The following is a 19240-nucleotide window of genomic DNA, read 5'->3' as shown; positions in this document are numbered from 1 at the left end:
TAGAACCTCTCCATACTTCCCCTCAGTTTAAATTTGACCTTTACAAACGTTAAGAATTCCAGCAGGTCTCCCCGCCACGTAAGGGCACAGGGTGGAGAGGTTGATCTCCACCCTAACACGATCCGCCTTTGAGCGATCAATGAGGCGAAGGCTACAACATCTGCCTCCGCGCGCGTTTCCAACCCTGGCTGGTCCGATACCCCGAATATGGCCTCCCAAGGGCCCGGGTCCAGTTTCACTTGCACCACGTCAGAGATATTTTGGGATTTTTAAAAGTAAACCTGATGTGCGTACATAAACTGGAATTGGAACTGTCAAACTATCAAAGAACTGTCAAAAACACTAGGTGAGTTGGCACAGAAAAGTTAAGGGCAATGATTGGTGGGTGGGGCATGGGTTGGCATTAGTTTGCACTACATTGGCACGGGCCTATAAAGAACCATGGGAACATGGACGGAATAGGAGATATGAGAGGTATGGAGGGGAGGTAAAGGGTCATGGGATACCATTGAGAGTAAGAGCAGCTATGGGGGTGTGTAGAGTGGCATGGGCTGGCATAGTGAGTATGAGTGACCATAGTGAGTGGGTGGATGGCAGGTGTTGGCATAGATTGCCATAAATGGGATATGGGGAGTGTATGGGAGGGGGAGGGGAATCTGTTTTTAGTTTTAATCTTAGAGTACTGGGCCTCAGAATCAGGCCATCACCCAGCCTGCCTCCATACCCGGCTGCTTCCGCATTTGTTTCCGGGTGGCAGACCTGCCTTCCAATCAGAAAATCCCAACAGCGAGTGGCTATTTTTAAAGGTTGGTTTGCAGTTGGGAATTGTTCCGGCTCTACACAGCAGACTTGGGGGTAAAAACCTGAGCCACAGTGTTCCCAGGGCTCAGTTACTAGCCAAGATGCCTGTTAAAAGAAATGCTGTGTGAAATACCCAGTTGGGAATACCATGTGATAAGGAAAGAAAGAGGCAACATTGCCATGTTTAAAGCTCTGGAAAACCACTCTGGCTTGTTTTCCTCCATACTGATACAGATTGCTGAGGTGTTTTTGTCCTTGCATTTCAGTGCAGTCTGCTTATCTGGCAAATGTTTATCATCCATGGTGCTAACCTTTAGATATCCTTCAAATTTCTTATGAAGCTAGCCTGTGAACAATATCCTAAGTGCAGATGACAAAATTTGCCTTTATAAAGTATTTATAACTTGTAAAATGTCCCAAAATGATTCAGTGAAATGAGATCAAACAAAATTTGACAGTGAGCAATATAACAAGATATTAGGACAGGTAACCAAAAGCTTGGTCAAACAGGTGGGTATCTTGTTGGAGGAGATTGAGGTACAGAGGCAGAGAGATTTATCAATAAAATTCCAGACCTTAAGGCTTCCTCGGCAAGGCATCCATTGGGAAAACAATAACAATTAGGAATATGCAAGAGGCCGGAATTGGAGGTGTGCCGAGATCTTGGAGGGATGGAAAAGATTACAGAGATTGTGGTGGGGTGGGGAGAGATGTTTGAATGAGTGTGTCCATGCAGCAATTTGAAAACAAGGTTGTGAATTTATAAATTACACTTTGACACACCTGAGGGTAGCAGGCTTTGGTTCAATACAGCAAAGGCGATGGCCCCTGGCAAGGTCCAGGGCGTACAGACTTGTGCTCCAGAACTAGTCTGGAGTTCTTCCAAGCTTTTCCAGTAAAGCTACCACACTAGCATCTACCCAACTGTCCAAAATTGTCCACAAATGTCCTGTCCACAAAAACAGAACAAATTAAATCCAGCCAATTAACGCCCTATCAATCTACGCTCAGTTTATCGTCAAAGCGATGGAACTTGTCACAACAGTGTAACCAAGTGGAACTTGCTCACCGCTGCTCAGATTATGTTCTGCCGGCGCCTGACCTTATTACAGCCTTGGTCCAAACAAGGATGAAAGAGCTGAACTTGTGAGATGAGATGAGAGTGACTGTCTTCGACATCGGGCAGCATGTGACCAAGTGTGGCATCAAGAAGCCTTAGAAATACTGAAGTCAATGGGAATGAGAGGGTAAACACCCCACTGTTTGGAGTCATACTTAGCACAAAGGAAGATGGCTGTGGTTGTTGGAGATTCGGCTCAGCCCCAGGACATTGCTGAAGGAGTTCCTCAGGGTAGTGTCCTAGGTCCAACCATCGCCAGCTGCTCATCAATAATCAGCCCTCCATAATAAGGTCAGAAGTGAGGATGTTCGCTCATGATTACACAACATTCAATACCTTTTGTGACTCCTCAGATACTGGGGAAGACTGTGCCCATATGCAGCATGATATGCACAACATTCAGGCTTGGGCTGAGAAGTGGCAAACAACATTCGTGGCAATGGTCATCTCCAACAGGAGAGAATCTAACCATCTCCCCTGATTATTCAATGATATTACCATTGCTGTAACTCCCACCATTAACATCCTGGGAGTTACCATTGACCAGAAACTAACCCAGACCAGCCATATAAATACTGTGGCTAAAAGAGCAGGTCAGAGATGGAGAATTCTGCAGGAAGTAACTCACCTACTCACTTCCTATAGCCAGTCCACCATCTACATGGTGCATGTCAGGAATGTAATTAAATACACTCCATTTGCCTGGCTAAGTGTGACTTCAACAACACTCAGACACAACCCTGCCCAGGACAAAGCAGCCTACTTGTTCGGCACCCCATCCACGATCTTACACAATCACTCCCTCCACCATGGGTGCACAATGGCAGCAGTGTACCTTTCACAAGATGCACTGTAGCAATCACCAAGCCTCCTTCGAGAGAACTTTCCAACCCCAGACCTCAAGGACATGAACCTCTGTGCCTGAGATGTATGAGTAAACTACCACCTGCAATTTCCCCTCCACGTCACACACCACCCTGACTTGGAACTATATCACTGTTACTTCATTGCTATTGGATCAAAATCCTGGAACTCCTTTCCTAACAGCACCATGGGAATACCAGATGGACTGCAGCAGTTCAAGAAGGCAGGAGAGGAAATGTGGTTGTGGGTCAAACAGGAGGTTTTTAAAAATTCATTTACGGGATGTGGGCATCACTGGTTAGGCCAGCATTTATTGCCCATCCCTAGTTGCCCTTCAGAAGGTGGTGGTGAGTTGATTTCTTGAACCACTGCAATCCTTGAGGTGCAGGTATACCTGCTGTGCGGTTCAGGAGGGAGTTCCAGGATTTTGCCCCAGTGACAGTGAAGGAACGGCGATATATTTCCAAGTCAGGAGGGGAACCTGCAGATGGTGGGGTTCCCAGGTATATGCTGCTCCTGTCCTTCTAGATGGTAGCGATCGTGGGTTTGGAAGGAACCTTGGTGAGTTACTGCAGTGCATTATGTAGATGGTACACTTAGTTGCCACTTCGTCAATGGTGGAGGGTTTGAATGTTTGTGGAAGGAGGAGCAATCAAGCAGCTGTTTTTTTCAGGATGGTGTCAAGCTTCATGAGTGTTGTTGGAGCTGCACACTCCCAGGAAAGTGGAGAGTATTCGATTACACTACTGACTTGTGCCTTGTAGATGATGGACAGTCTTTTGGGGGAGGGGTCAGGAGGTGAGTTACTCACCATAGGATTCCTAGCCTTTGATGTGCCCTGGTCGCCACAGTATTAATATGGCTAGTCCAGTTCAGTTTCTGATCAATGGCAACCCCCAGGATGTTGATTATGGGGGATTCAGCAAAGGTAATGCCATTGAATGTCAAGGGGTGGTGGTTAGATCCTCTCTTGTAGGTCATTGCCTGGCACATGTGTGGCACAAATGTAACTTGCCACTTATGAAATGAAAATCGCTTATTGTCACGAGTAGGCTTCAATGAAGTTACTGTGAAAAGCCCCTAGTCGCCACATTCCGGCGCCTGTCCGAGGAGGCTGGAACGGGAATCGAACCGTGCTGCTGGCCTGCTTGGTTTGCTTTAAAAACCAGCGATTTAGCCCAGTGAGCTAAACCAGCCCCAACCCAAGCCTGGATATTGTCCAGGTCTTGCTGCATTTGGACATGGACTGTATCATTATCTGAGGAGTCACGAATAATGCTGAACATGGTGCAGTCATCTGCAAACATCCCCACTTCTGACCTTATGTGGGAAGAGAGGTGATTCATGAAGCAGCTGAAGATGGTAGACCCAGGACACTACCCTAAGGAACTCCTGCAGTGATGTCCTGGAGTTGAGATGATTGACCTCCAACCATCACAACCATCTTCCTTTGTACCAGGTATGACTCCAACCAATGGAGAGTTTCCCCCTGGTTCCCATTGACTCCAGTTTAGCTAGGGCTCTTTGATGCCATACTCGGTCAAATGCTGCTTTGATGTCAAGGGCAGTCACTCTCACCTCACCTCTGGCATTCAACTCTTTTGCCCATGTTGGAACCAAGGCTGTAATGAGGTCAGAAGCTGAGTGACCCTGACGGAACCCAAACTGAGCGTCCGTGAGCAGGTTATTGCTGAGTAAGTGCCACTTGACAGTACTGTTTTAAAAAAAAATTTAGAGCACCCAATTAATTTTTTCCAATTAAGGGCCAATTTAGCGTGGCCAATCCACCTACCCTGCACATCTTTAGGTTGTGGGGGTGAGACCCACACAAACACGGGGAGAATGTGCAAACTCCACACGGACAGTGACCCAGAGCCGGGATCGAACCTGGGACCTCGGCGCCGTGAGGCAGCAGTGCTAACCACTGCGCCACCATGCCGCCCTTGACAGCACTGTTGATGACTCCTTCCATTACTTTGCTGATGATGGAGAGTAGACATAGGATGGTAATTGGTTGGGTTGGATTTGTCCTGTTTCTTGTGTACAGGACACACCTGGGCAATTTTCCATATTGCCGGGTAGATGCCAGTGTTGTAGCTGCACTGGAACAGCTTAGCTAGAAGCACGGCCAGTTCTAGAGTGCAAGTCTTTAGTACTATTGCCGGGATATCGTCAGGGCCCATAGCCTTTGCAGTATCCAGTGCCTTCAGCCGTTTCTCGAAGTTATCAACCCCTTTCAGCCACAAATGTTCTGTTTATTGATTTACTGGTTTTTGAGTATTTCTTCTGAGAGCTGGGGTTGTTTTCTTTAGAGCTGAGAAGGCTGAGGAGGGGGGGACCCAATCGAGGTGTACAAAATTATGACTCACTTAGATAGAGTAAATAGGAAGCAACCTTTCCCCTTAGTAGAGGAGTAAATAACCAGGAGGTATAGATTTACAGTAAGGGGCAGGAGATTTAGAGGTGACTTGAGGAAAAGGTTTTTTCACACAGAGGCCGGTGGGAATCTGGAATTCGTTGCCTGAAAGGGTGGCAGAGGCGGGAACTCTCACAACATTGAAGAAGCATTTAGATGAGCACCTCAAGTACCGTAGAATACAAGGCTACAGACCAAGTGGAAAATGGAATTAGAATAGATAGATGCTTGCTGTCTGGTACAGACATGATGGGTTGAAGGGTCTCTTTTTGTGCTGTAAAATTCTGTGATTCCATGCACCTGCTGGGCAGTATTGAACAGAAGAATAGCTTGTGGGCAGGGATCTCTTCACCTACTCTTGAGAAACTTGGCCAAAATAGTAGCTGCTCACTCATGTGTAAAATTAGTTGCTCCAACGATCTTCTGTATTTTTGGTGATGTGAGAGGTGCTTTTATTACATTTAGGATTTCTGGAATTCAAGGGATTCCTGCATGTAAGCAGCCAATTCGAGGTTGAAATGGTGGATGAAAAGCAAATATACCACATTCACCAAAATGAAATCTCTTTTTATAAAAATGCATCCAAGTTATACATTTTAAGGAAACCCTTTAACTCTATATGTTTAAAAGTTAATATATTAGGGGCAGCACGGTAGCACAGTGGTTAGCATTGCTGCCTCATGGCGCTGAGAACCCGGGTTCGAATCCCGGCTCTGGCTCACTGTCCGTATGGAGTTTGCACATTCTCCCCGTGTCTGCGTGGGTTTCACCCCCACAACCCAAAAGATGTGCAGGATAGGTGGATTGGCCACGCTAAATTGCCCCTTAATTGGAAAAAATAATTGGGTACTCTAAATTTATTTTTTAAAAAGTTAATATATTGATACAGTTTTAGTATTTTTTATTAACTTGTGTTTGCAGAAGACTTTCTGGCTTGCAACCTGAAAGTGCATGGCAATGCCTCCACCTTAAAAGCAACATATTTTGTTTTAATTGTGGGTGGGGCAGCAAGTTAATGCCGTTTTCAAATGTTTGTGACTCAGAAAATACTATAGTATTTATGTAATTAATATTGCTGCAGTTTTGTATTTTCATGACAGTTTATTTTGCGTACAATATTTAACACTAGATATTTACTGTTTGCTCCTAAGCTGATACTTTACTGTCGCAACATTTTCTTGGTGCGAGAAATTAACTCATTTTGCTTCACTCTTTGAAAGGTTTTGCTGTTGCTGGTCAACTTGATGGAAAGCAGCAATCCAATTCTTTGTTTGTGAGTGATGTTCTTCCTGGTGGATTGGCCTATAGAGAAGGTAATTATTACGTGTGTGTATATGTTATATATGTGTATGTGCCTTCTGAAGAGGTGGATTTTAGTGCTGGCATTAATGGTGTACTCCACTTTGCCACCCAGTGCTTACTTACACTGTTTATAGTTGTCCTGTTAGCCTTGCAGAGAAAAATGTCAATGTGTTTCTGAGTGAGGACAAGACTGCCTTTGACTATGATGCCCCCATATAATCAGTTTGCTGTAACTCATTGGGTGTGATTCGGCTCTTCTGCCCCACCCGGCAAAAGTAGCCAGCAGCATGGTTTTGTGTGCCCTGCACCCTCCGTTGCCAGGAAATGTGCCATCGGCGGGGCTGGGAGATACTGCGGACAGGAAGGGCCAGAAAACTTTGGTCATTGTCTCAGTTCACATGTGACTGACTTCTGGGCAAGCTGCCAATGAGCAATAGGCAACATGCTGTATACTCATATATTTTGTGAATTGATTATGCGAGCTTGTTGCTATGTTATCAGACTGCTTATCCGACAGATGCAATAAAGCAAAACTTTCCTCCCAATTAAATATTGGGAAGGCTCAAGCCATTCTTTCGTTCCCGCTCCAAACTCTGTTCCCCAGCTACCGACTCCATCCTTCCCCCTGGAAACATTCTGAGATTAAGCCAGTCTCTGTTTTCAACCTTGAAGTCATATTTGATCCCAAGACAAGCTCTCCTGGCTATGCCATTACTAAGACTGCCTATTTCTGCCTCTAGCATTGCCCAGCCCTGCCATAGCTCATCTTCTGCTGAAACCTTTGTTCATGCGTTTGTTCCCTCTAGACTTGACTTCCAGCACATATTCTACCTTCCGAAAGCTTGAATCATCCAATAGTCTTTTCTCTGTGTCTTAACTCACAGCAAGTCCCATTCTCATATCACTCCAGTGTCCATTTAATTACACTGGTTTCCAGACAAGCAACATCTTGACTTTAAAATTCTTATGCTTGTTTCAAATTCCTCCATTGTCTTACCCTTCCCTACCTCTGTAATCTCCTCCATAGAGTCAGGGAGGTTAACAACATGGAAACAGGCCCTTCTGCCCAACTTGTCCATGCCACCCAGTTTTTACCACTAGTTCCAATTGCCTGCATTTGGACCATATCCCTCTATACCCAGCTTTCCCATATAACTGTCTAAATGCTTTTTAAAAGGCAAAATTTTGCCCACCTCTATTACTGCCTCTGGAAGCTCGTTCCAAACACTCATCACCCTCTGTGTGAAACAGTTGCCCGTCTGGACCCTTTTGTATCTCTCCCCTCTCGCCTTAAATCTATGCCCTCTAGCTTTGGACTCCCCTACCTTTGGGAAAATATGTTGACTATACAATTTATCTATGCCCCTCATTATTTTATAAACTTCTATAAATTCACCCTTCAGCATCATACTCTCCAGGGAAAATCCAGCCAGTCTATCCAGCCTCTCATAATTCAACCATCAAGTCCCGGTAGCATCCTAGTAAATCTTTTCTGCGCTCTTTCTAGTTTAATAATATCCTTTCTTTAATAAGGTGACCAGAACTCCAGCTCCACATCCCTCCATGTCATCCTCTAATTCCGGCCTCATCTAATTCCCAATCATAATTGCCCTGCCCTTGATTATCATGCCTTCAGTTGTCTGGGCCACGAGCTTTGGCTTTGCTTCCCACATCTCTCCTTACTCTACCTTGCTTTTTAAAATAATAATAATAATAATAATCTTTATTATTGTCACAAGTAGGCTTACATTAACACTGCAATGAAGTTACTGTGAAAATCCCCTGGTCAGCACATTCCGGCGCCTGTTCGGGTACACGGAGGGAGAATTCAGAATGTCCAATTCATCTAACATTGGACATTCTGAATTCTCCCTCCGTGTACCCGAACAGGCGCCGGAATGTGCTGACCAGGGGCTTTTCACAGTAACTTCATTGCAGTGTTAATGTAAGCCTACTTGTGACAATAATAAAGATTATTATTATTTTAAAAAGCAAGGTAAAGTAAGGAGAGATGTGGGAAGCAAAGCCAAAGCTCGAGGCCCAGACAACTGAAGGTATGATAAGTAAGGGCAGGGCAATGTCTTTTGTCTATATGCCTTCTGTTAGCTCCTGTTGAAGGCGCTATATAAATCTATTTTCTTTTAAATCTATTTTTCCTGTGAGGGTGTCTGGTTTCCACCATGTGATGTTGTTGTTCAGATACTTGAAATTCCTGTGGTACCTCCTTGTAGGTAGGCTTGTAAGAAATCTAGTGGAAATTTTAAAAAATGACACTGAATAGTGCTTTCAAAAAGTTGAGGTTAATGTACTTGTGCAGAATTGCTATTTTTGCCATCTTAACAAATTGAAGTTTTCAGTGATTTTTTTACACAACTTGTATGGTGTAAAGATCCTCTACTGGTCATATTAATGATTTCATCCATTTAAACAGAACATTTAGAAAAAGAGAAATGATTAAACAAATAGGAAATATACAGTATGTTAGCTAAGGTCCAGACGCAGGCTAAATTGGTGGTTTGGAAGACTTTCTGAGTATTGTTACTTTTTTTTCTTTTTCTAAGGTGCCCGAACTGGAGATGAAATCTTGGTAATAAATGGTGAAATTGTTGCTAATCTGCACCATGCGTCTATCGAGTCGTTGTTTGCAGAGAACCACTTAATATTGATGATCAGGAGGTTGTCATCAGACTGCAACCAAATGTCAACAGAATGCAATGACTCATTAAACCACATGACGGTCCCACCTCCTCCTGACCAATCAAAATTGCTGGAGGAGTTTATTGACAACCTCCTCCTTCCTGTTCCATCTGGTGAGTTTTGGGTTTCTTTGTAATTACAAAGCTGAGTCATGTTTTAAAGAAATGACAGTGTACTTTCTCTCAGTGAATTAGTGATACTTCAGACAGCGGGTGATTCTGGGCTCAGCTTAGAATGTAAATAACAGCTTAGTGATCAAAGTTTGTCTGCCAACGGTCCTCTTGGTTGTTGTCTGTAAAGTCGCTATATAGTCCCAGATGACAATAGGCTGCTTTCCCCTTTGAGGGGGAGAGCTGACTGGCGATGATTTAACCTGAGGATTGCCACACCTCAGACGAGGGGCAAGGTTGAAAAGGCAGAGCCTTCATGAATAACCTCAGCCAGTACAGGAATTGAACGCGCGCTGTTGGCCTCGCTCTGCATCACAAACCAGTGGTTTAGCCAATTGAGGTAAACCAGCCCCTGGTCTGTACAATATTTTGATAAATAGCTTCTGCCACTTGTTCCTCTGCTTCTCTGTTGCAAAGAGAAGCTTGCAGTGGGAACAGTATGGTGTATATTGCTGGCATCATGCAGGAATTAATCCTGTAACTTTTTAAAGTATTTTATTCAAGGCATTTTCACATAAACAAACAAAAGCAGAAGAACAACCAAAGAATATTATAAACAATCCACACCCACTCCCCACCCTGCTCCCCCAATATCGCCCTCTTCTCCCATCCTGCCTTCCCCATTTTGACTCCCTTACATCGTCTCTTCCCCTAGACTGACCCCTCAATCCTCCATAAAGAAATCAATAAACAGCTTCCACCTCCGAGTGAACCCAATATCCAACCCCTTCAGGATGAACTTGACCTTCTCCAGCCTCAGGAATTCCACCAGGTCACTCACCCACAGAGCAGCGGGTCTGAGTCCCGCCACCCGGGCCAGATCCCTCTCCGAGCTATCAGGGAGGAAAAGGCCAAAACATCGGCCTCTCTCACCCCCTGGACTCCCAGGTCTTCTTACACCCCAAATATCGCCACCTCTAGACTCGGGGCCACCTTCACCCCCAGCAACTTGGACATTACGTCCGCGAACTCCTGCCAGGTCCAAAACATGTGGCCGTGATTTGTGGACCACCCCGCGCACCTGTCTTCTACCCCCGCAAAAAACCTCGTCATCCGTGTTATCGTCATATGTGCTCTATGAATTACATTAAACTGAATGAGGCTTAACCTCACACACGACAAGGACACGTTCATCCTCTGCAGAGCCTCAGCCTATTTCCCGGTCTCCACCTCCCCTCCCACCTCCTCCTCCCACTTATGCTTCATGGCCCCAACCAGGGCCCCCCTCCCAGCCCATCAACTCGTTGTGGACTTTGGGCGCCTTCCCCTCCCCTATCTCCTCCTCCATCAGTACTTTATCCTGCAACCCAAGGGGGCAGCCCAGGGAGGATGGTACTTCTTTCTTCACAAAATCCCAGACCTGCAGGTACCTAAAACCGTTCCCCCTGGGCATCTCGTATTCCTCCTCCAAGTTCTCCAGCTTCGCAAATCTGCCCCCTGTAAACAAATCGCCAAATCGCTCAACCCTTGTCTGTCGCCACTCCCAAACCTCACATCCAGCCCCTTCGGCGCAAACCTATGGATGTAACAGACCAGTGCACATACCGAGGCACCCTCCAAACCCAAATGCTGCCTCCACTGCCTCACATCCTTAAGGCCGACACCACCACTGAGCTCATGGAATACCTAGCCGGCGAGAGCAGCAGAGGTGCTGACAACAACGCCCTTAGACTCGTTCCCCTACACGAAGCCGCCTCTATCCGATCCCTCCCCCGCTACCCATTTCCTGATCATGGCGATGTTCACCGCCCAGTAACAGTTGATTATGTTCAGCAGCGCCAGCTCTGTCCTCCTCGCTCCCACTCCAGAAAAACCCAGGGGCCTCTCTCATGCACACAAACCCAGAGATCAGGGGCTGGATTCTCCACCGGCGGAATAACCCGGGGTTTCCTGACGGCGTGGGGCTGCCCTACAATGGGAAACCCCATTGACCAGCCGGCGTAGTGGAGCATCCCGTCGGCGGGGTGAACCTGAAATATGGTGTGGCGGGGCGGAGAATCCAACCCCTGTGCATTGACCTGTTTGAAGAACGTCTGGGGGATAAAGATTGGAAGGTTCTGAAACACGAGCAGGAACCTTCACAGCACCATAATTTTTACTGTCTGCACCCGTCCCACCAGCTAAAATGGCAGCACATCCCACCTCTTAAAGTCCCCTTTCATCTGCTCCACCAACCGAGTCAAGTTCAGCCTTTGCAGTTGTGCCCAGCTCTGCATCACCTGGATGCCCAAGTATCTAAACCTCACCCTCACTACCTTGAACGGCAGCTCCTCTAATTTCCTCTGCTCTCTATAGTCTCAATCGGGAACAACCCGCACTTTCCCATATTCAACTTGTACTCTGAGAACCGGGCAAATTCCTCCAGAATCCCCATAATGCCCCCGATACTGCCCAATGGGTCTGAAATGTACAGCGGCAGGTTGTCTGCATACAGCGAGAACCTATGCTCGGCGCCACCCCCCCCCCCCCCCCCCCCCCCCTCCCCCGTACAATCCCTCTCCAATTCCCACGATGCCCTAAGCACCATTGCCAGCGGCTCTATCGCCAAAGCAAAAAGCAACGGGGAAAGCGGACACCCCTGGCTCATCTCCCAATACAACCCAAAATATCCCAACTCGCACGGTTCGTCCGCACACTTGAGATGGTGCCTTGTATAGCAACCGGGCCCAGTCGACAAACCCCTGCATGAACCCAAACCGCCCCAGCATCTCCCACAAATATTCCCACTCCACCCAGTCAAACACCTTCTCCATATCCATCGCCACCACCCTGTCCACTTCCTGTCCCTCCGAAGGCATCATAATTACATTGAGCAGCCTCGTCACATTCGCCGACAACTGTGTCCCGTTCGCCGTTTGCTCCTCGCCTATCACCCCTGTGATGCAGTCCTCGATTCGTGAAGCCAGCACCTTCACCAACAACTTGGCACCTATGTTCAATAATGACATCGTGCGGTATGATCCACACTGCTCCAGTTCTTTTACAATATCAGGGAGATGGAAGCCTGCGACAATGTAGGGAGGAGTTCCCCCTCTCACTTGCCTCATTATTCGCCCTTACCAGCAGTGGCCCCAGGTTCCCTCCAAACTTTTCATTAAACTCCACTGGAAACCCGTCTGGACCTGGGGCTTTCCCTGCCTGCAAAGCCCCCATTCACTCCATCACCTCCCTCAGCCTGATTGGGCCCTCAAATCCCTACACCAACTCCTCCTTGACCTTGGGGAACTCCAGCCCATCCAGGAACTGCCACATTCCACCCCCCCCCCCCCTTCCATTCACCCAAAACTCCAATAAAACGTCTCAAACACGCCATTCACCCCCTCCAGATCCAACACACCCTACCAATATCGTCCTTTACCCTGCCAATCTCCCTCACCACCTCTTGCTTCCTCAGCTGGTGGGCCAACATTCTACTCGCCTTCTCACTGTACTCATATACTACCCCTCTGGCCTTCCATAGCTGCACCACCACCTTCCCTGTGGACACTAATCTGAACTCCATCTGGAGTCTCTGCCTCTCCTTCAACAGCCCTGCTCCCAAGGTTTCTGAATATCGTTTATCCACCCTCAAGATCTCATCTAACAGGCTTGCCATCTCTGCTCTTCTCCCTACATAAACTCCCCCCAAACCACTGCCTTGAGGGCCTCGCACAGCGCGGTGGCCATGACCTCCCCCATATCATTTAGCTTCATGTACTCCCAAATGCCAGCTCTGACCCACTCGTACAACTCCTCATCCACCAACAGCCCAACATCCAACCTCCACTGCAGGAGCTGGGCCTCAGCCTGGTCCACTCGTAAATCCACCCAGTGTGGAGTGTGGCCAGAGACCACGATCGCCAAATACTCCGAGTCAACCACCTCCGCCAGAAACGCCATATCCAACACAAAAAGTCAATCTGGGAGTACACCCGGTGCACATGGGAGAAGTATGAAAATTCCTTCGCCCTCGGCCTCCTAGAATTCCACGGGTGCCAACCAATGTCCTCCATGAACCTCTTCAGCTCCTTTGCCATTGCCGACACCTTCACTGATCTCGGGCTCGACTGGCCCAAGCTTGGTTTAATAACCGTATTAAAATCTCCCCCATGATCAACCGGTGCGAGCCCAAGTCAGGAATCTGACTCAGCAACCGCCTCAAAGTCTTCATCATCCCAATTTGGGGATAAACTGTTGTCCCTTTATTCAATGGTTTGCTGCTAAAGAATTTTCTCTTCTTGTGCTACTCATTCTGACACACTTTTTTGCAGTGTGGTATGACCAATTGGATGCTGCCTCTTCTATCTGAAAGGAGGCCTTCACTAAGGAATTGCGACAACAGATTTTGTAGTTCTATACTAGGACACGGTAGTACGATAGATCAAGATGGAGTGATGGAAGACTGTTGGCACATCGAGTTCACTGTTTTCATAGACTACTGACACAGGCTACACCATTCAATCTTGTACGGAAAGAGTCACTAGGGAAGGAGTGGTGCCGAGTGGGGCCCATCGAGCACATGCCTTTGATCTGTAAAAACAATCCAGTCAGCCCCATTCCTCTGCTTGTAGCCCTGAAATTTTATTCCCCCAAGTGACCAACCAATTTCTTTTTGAAATCATTGATTGTCTCTACTTCCACAACCTTCATTTGCAAAGCTCAGGAATAAATATTATCTGGTTTTTAAAAAATCAAACTGTGTCTCTGAAGGGTTGGTTACTCAGTTGTAATACATCCATTTTCTGACCAGACCAGTGCCAAAAAAGTAGAGATGAATGAAATTTCCCACAACAACAACTTGCATTTATATAGAGTATCCAATTCTTTTTTTTCCGATTAAGGGGCAATTTAGCGTGACCAATTCGCCAATCCTGCACATCTTTTTGGGTTGTGGGGATGAGACCTATGCAGACTCAGGGGGAATGTTTAAATTCACACAGACAGTGACCTGGGGCCGAGATCCAACCTGGGTCCTTGGTGCTGTGAGGCAGCAGTGCTAACTACTGCGCCACCGTGCTGCCCCCAACTTGCATTTATATAGTACCTTTGATGTAGGTATGTATCTTAAGGCATTTCACAGGAACATCAAACAAAATTTGACATCAAATTACAAATGACAAACTTGGGAAAGATGTATATTTTATGGAGTGGCTTGAAGGAGGTAGAGAGCTCCTCTCTCTCCCAAACAGTCACCCCTCTCTCCCCCCCCCTCCCCCCCACACTCACCCCCCCCCACACTCACCCCCCCCCCATACTCACCTCCCCCACACTCACCCCCCCCCCCACACTCACCCCCCCCCCCCCACACTCACCCCCCCCCCCCACACTCACCTCCCCCCACACTCACCCCTCCCCCCACACTCACCCCTCCCCCCACACTCACCCCTCCCCCCACACTCACCCCTCCCCCCACACTCACCCCTCCCCCCACACTCACCCCCTCCCCCCCACACTCACCCCTCCCCCCACACTCACCCCTGTTCCTTTCCCCCCTGTTCCTTTCCCACACTTGCGCCCTCTATCTTTCCCACACTCGACCCCCCCACTATTTCCCACATTCGTTCCCCCTTTATTTCCCACACACACTCACCCCTCTCTCTCTTTCCCTCACACACTCACCTCTCTCTCTCTTTCCCTCACACTCACTCCTCTTTCTCTTTCCCACACTCGCTTCCCCACTCTTTCCCACACTCGCCTCCCCTTTTTTACCCACACTTGGCCCTCCCTTTCCCCACACACACTTGCCCCTCCCTTCCCCCACACTCACTTGCACCTCCCTTCCCCCCACACACACTTGCCCCTCCCTTTCCCCACACACACTTGCCCCTCCCTTCCCCCACACACACTTGCCCCTCCCTTCCCCCACTCACTTGCCCCTCCCTTCCCCCACTCACTTGCACCTCCCTTCCCCCACACACACTTGCCCCTCCCTTCCCCCACACACACTTGCCCCTCCCTTCCCCCACACACACTTGCCCCTCCCTTCCCCCACACTCACTTGCCCCTCCCTTCCCCCACACACACTTGCCCCTCCCTTCCCCCCACACACACTTGCCCCTCCCTTCCCCCACACACACTTGCCCCTCCCTTCCCCCACACACACTTGCCCCTCCCTTCCCCCACACACACTTGCCCCTCCCTTCCCCCACACACACTTGCCCCTCCCTTCCCCCACACATACTTGCCCCTCCCTTCCCCCCACACACACTTGCCCCTCCCTTCCCCCCCACACACACTTGCCCCTCCCTTCCCCCACACACACTTGCCCCTCCCTTCCCCCCACACACACTTGCCCCTCCCTTCGCCCCACACACTAGCCCCTCCCTCTTTCCCACACACACTTGCCCCTCCCTTCCCCCCACACACTTGCCCCTCCCTCTTTCCCACACTTACTTTCTCTTGTTGAAACTGACGGAGTGACCACAAGGGAAGGCGTAGATGGATGCAAAAACAACACAATATAGCAGTCGCTTCACTCCCCGAAAGGCCTTCTTCCCGAACTGCACTCAGGGCGGAGTTTATAAATGGAGAGACTCCCCTTGTTAAGGGGGAAGCCCCGCCTCATTTAATGGGGATGTTAGTATTCCCAGGAGGTCACAGGAACCGGTGCGGAGGAGTAGGCTGGATGGCATCCTATGAGCTTGCGGAGCACGCAGCAGTGACCATCCGGCTCGAGACTGATGTGATCCAATGCCTCAAAATGGCCATGCTTGGCCCCAAGGGCACTCTCAGTCTCACGGCGATGCAGGTGTGAGGTGGCATCCTGTCTGAGTGGACCCCTGCTGGGACGGAATTCCACATTGGCCCCAGGCCCCTGATGCACAATCAATGGACACGAAACGTAGATAAAGTCCGGAACGATAGCCTTTAATACACAAGAAGTGGACCCGGCAGCAGACATACAGAAGAATGGCAGACTGCCGGAAAACACGGGTTCTTATACCCCGCCTCATAGGCGGAGCTACCTACCTCTCAGCCAATCGGTTGAGAGGCACATGACATACCTGGGCCAATGGGCAGCGAGTCCCCTGCACCAATGGCAGCTCACACTCCCAGGTACCGTAATACCCCTAGTCATACTACCACAGCCCCGAAACCTCTCTCGGGCGTCGGTGCCCCACAATCCTAGCCACCTCGCAGAAATACCCTCCGCGCCTTTTCACACTGCTTAGCGAGGAAATGCACGGAGCAGTTTCCTGTTCCGCCTATTGCTGCACACCTTACACCTCCTTTCCCTCAACCGCCGTCCAGACACTACATGTCATGCCTCGTTGCCGTCCGATGGTGGAGGTGCCCACTGGAAGTCCCTCTACAGAGGTGTCCTCCCCCAATCACACACCTCCGTCCGGACAGCCCTCTCTCACTCTCACTCACACACACGCCCTCTCTCACACTCACACACACACACGCCTCTCGCGCCCTCACTCACACACACGCCCTCTCTCGCTCTCACTCACTCACACGCCTTCTCTCACTCACACGCCCTCTCTCGCTCTAACTCACTCACACGCCCTCTCTCACTCTCACCCACTCATACGCCCTCTCTCGCTCTCACCCACTCACACGCCCTCTCTCACTCTCACTCACACACACGTCCTCTCTCGCTCTCACTCACTCACACGGCCTCTCGCGCCCTCACTCACACACACGCCCTCTCTCACTCTCACTCACTCACACGGCCTCTCTCGCTCTCACTCACACACACGCCCTCTCTCGCTCTCACCCACTCACACGCTCTCTCTCGCTCTCACTCACTCACACGCCCTCTCTCGCTCTCACCCACTCACACGCCCTCTCTCGCTCTCACCCACTCACACGCTCTCTCTCGCTCTCACTCACTCACACGCCCTCTCTCGCTCTCACCCACTCACACGCCCTCTCTCGCTCTCACCCACTCACACGCCCTCTCTCGCTCTCACCCACTCACACGCCCTCTCTCACTCTCACCCACTCACACGCCTTCTCTCGCTCTCACCCACTCACACGCCCTCTCTCACTCTCACCCACTCACACGCGCTCTCTCGCTCTCACCCACTCACACGCCCTCTCTCGCTCTCACCCACTCACACGGCCTCTCGCGCCCTCACTCACACACACGCCCTCACTCACACACATGTCCTCTCTCGCTCTCACCCACTCACACGCCCTCTCTCGCTCTCACTCACTCACACGCCCTCTCTCACTCACTCACACACACGCCCTCTCTCGCTCTCACTCACTCACATGCCCTCTCTCGCTCTCACCCACTCACACGCCCTCTCTCGCTCTCACTCACTCACACGCCCTCTCTCACTCACTCACACACACGCCCTCTCTCGCTCTCACCCACTCACACTCCCTCTCTCGCTCTCACCCACTGACATGGCCTCTCGCGCCCTCACTCACACACACGCCCTCACTCACACACCCGCCCTCTCTCGCTCTCACTCACACACACGCTCTCTCTCGCTCTCACTCACTCACACGCTCTCTCTCGCTCTCACTCACCCACACGCTCTCTCTCGCTCTCACTCACTCACACGCTCGCTCTCACTCACACACACGCTCTCTCTCGCTCTCACTCACTCACACGCCCTCTCTCGCTCTCACTCACTCACACGCTCTCTCTCACTCTCACTCACTCACACGCCCTCTCTCGCTCTCACTCACTCACACGCTCTCTCTCGCTCTCACTCACTCACACGCTCTCTCTCGCTCTCACTCACTCACACGCTCTCTCTCGCTCTCACTCACACACACGCCCTCTCTCGCTCTCACTCACACACACGCCCTCTCTCGCTCTCACCCACTCACACGCCCTCTCTCACTCACTCACACGCCCTCTCTCGCTCTCACCCACTCACACGGCCTCTCGCGCCCTCACTCACTCACACGCCCTCTCTCGCTCTCACTCACACACACGCCCTCTCTCGCTCTCACTCACTCACACACACGCCCTCTCTCACTCACTCACACGCTCTCTCTCGCTCTCACTCACTCACACACAGGCCCTCTCTCGCTCTCACTCTCACTCACACTCCCTCTCTTGCTCTCACTCACACACACTCCCTCTCTCGCTCTCACTCTCACTCACACGCCCTCTCTCGCTCTCACTCACACACACGCCCTCTCGCTCTCACTCACACACACGCCCTCTCACGCCCTCACTCACACACACGCCTTCTCTCGCTCTCACTCACACGCCCTCTCGCGCCCTCACTCACACACACGCTCTCTCTCGCTCTCACTCACTCACACGGCCTCTCGCGCCCTCACTCTCACACACGCCCTCTCTCGCTCTCACTCACTCACACTCCCTCTCTCGCTCACACTCACACACACGCCCTCTCTCGCTCTCACTCACTCACACTCCCTCTCTCGCTCACACTCACTCACACGCCCTCTCTCGCTCTCACTCACACACACTCCCTCTCTCGCTCTCACTCACTCAAACTCCCTCTCTCGCTCTCACTCACACACACGCCCTCTCTCGCCCTCACCCACTCACACGCCCTCTCTCGCTCTCACCCACTCACACGGCCTCTCTCGCTCTCACTCACTCAAACTCCCTCTCTCGCTCTCACTCTCACACACGCCCTCTCTCGCTCTCACTCACTCACACTCCCTCTCTCGCTCACACTCACACACACGCCCTCTCTCGCTTTCACTCACTCACACTCCCTCTCTCGCTCACACTCACACACACGCCCTCTCTCGCTCTCACTCACTCAAACTCCCTCTCTCGCTCTCACACACACACGCCCTCTCTCGCCCTCACCCACTCACACGCCCTCTCTCACTCTCACCCACTCACACGCCCTCTCTCGCTCTCACTCACTCACACGCCCTCTCTCGCTCTCACTCACTCACACTCCCTCTCTCGCTCTCACTCACACACACGCCCTCTCTCAC

At 50.1% G+C, this 19240-nt stretch overlaps 1 protein-coding gene across 2 annotated transcripts in view; it reads left to right on the top strand.

Moving 5' to 3' along the window:
* The window catches only part of tiam2a (TIAM Rac1 associated GEF 2a), a 461217-nt gene that overhangs the window by 304757 nt on the left and 137220 nt on the right, over positions 1-19240 (top strand). For both annotated transcript variants that reach the window (XM_038808441.1, XM_038808437.1), the window contains 2 exons: positions 6422-6514; positions 9065-9313. In XM_038808441.1, coding sequence (XP_038664369.1) covers positions 6422-6514; positions 9065-9313 — 342 coding nt within the window. The remainder of the gene's footprint in view (positions 1-6421; positions 6515-9064; positions 9314-19240) is intronic.

Source organism: Scyliorhinus canicula, chromosome 1, assembly GCF_902713615.1.
Source record: "Scyliorhinus canicula chromosome 1, sScyCan1.1, whole genome shotgun sequence".
NCBI lineage: Eukaryota > Metazoa > Chordata > Chondrichthyes > Carcharhiniformes > Scyliorhinidae > Scyliorhinus > Scyliorhinus canicula.
The sequence above is the reverse complement of the archived record's forward strand: the minus strand, read 5'-3'. Positions and strand labels throughout refer to the sequence as shown.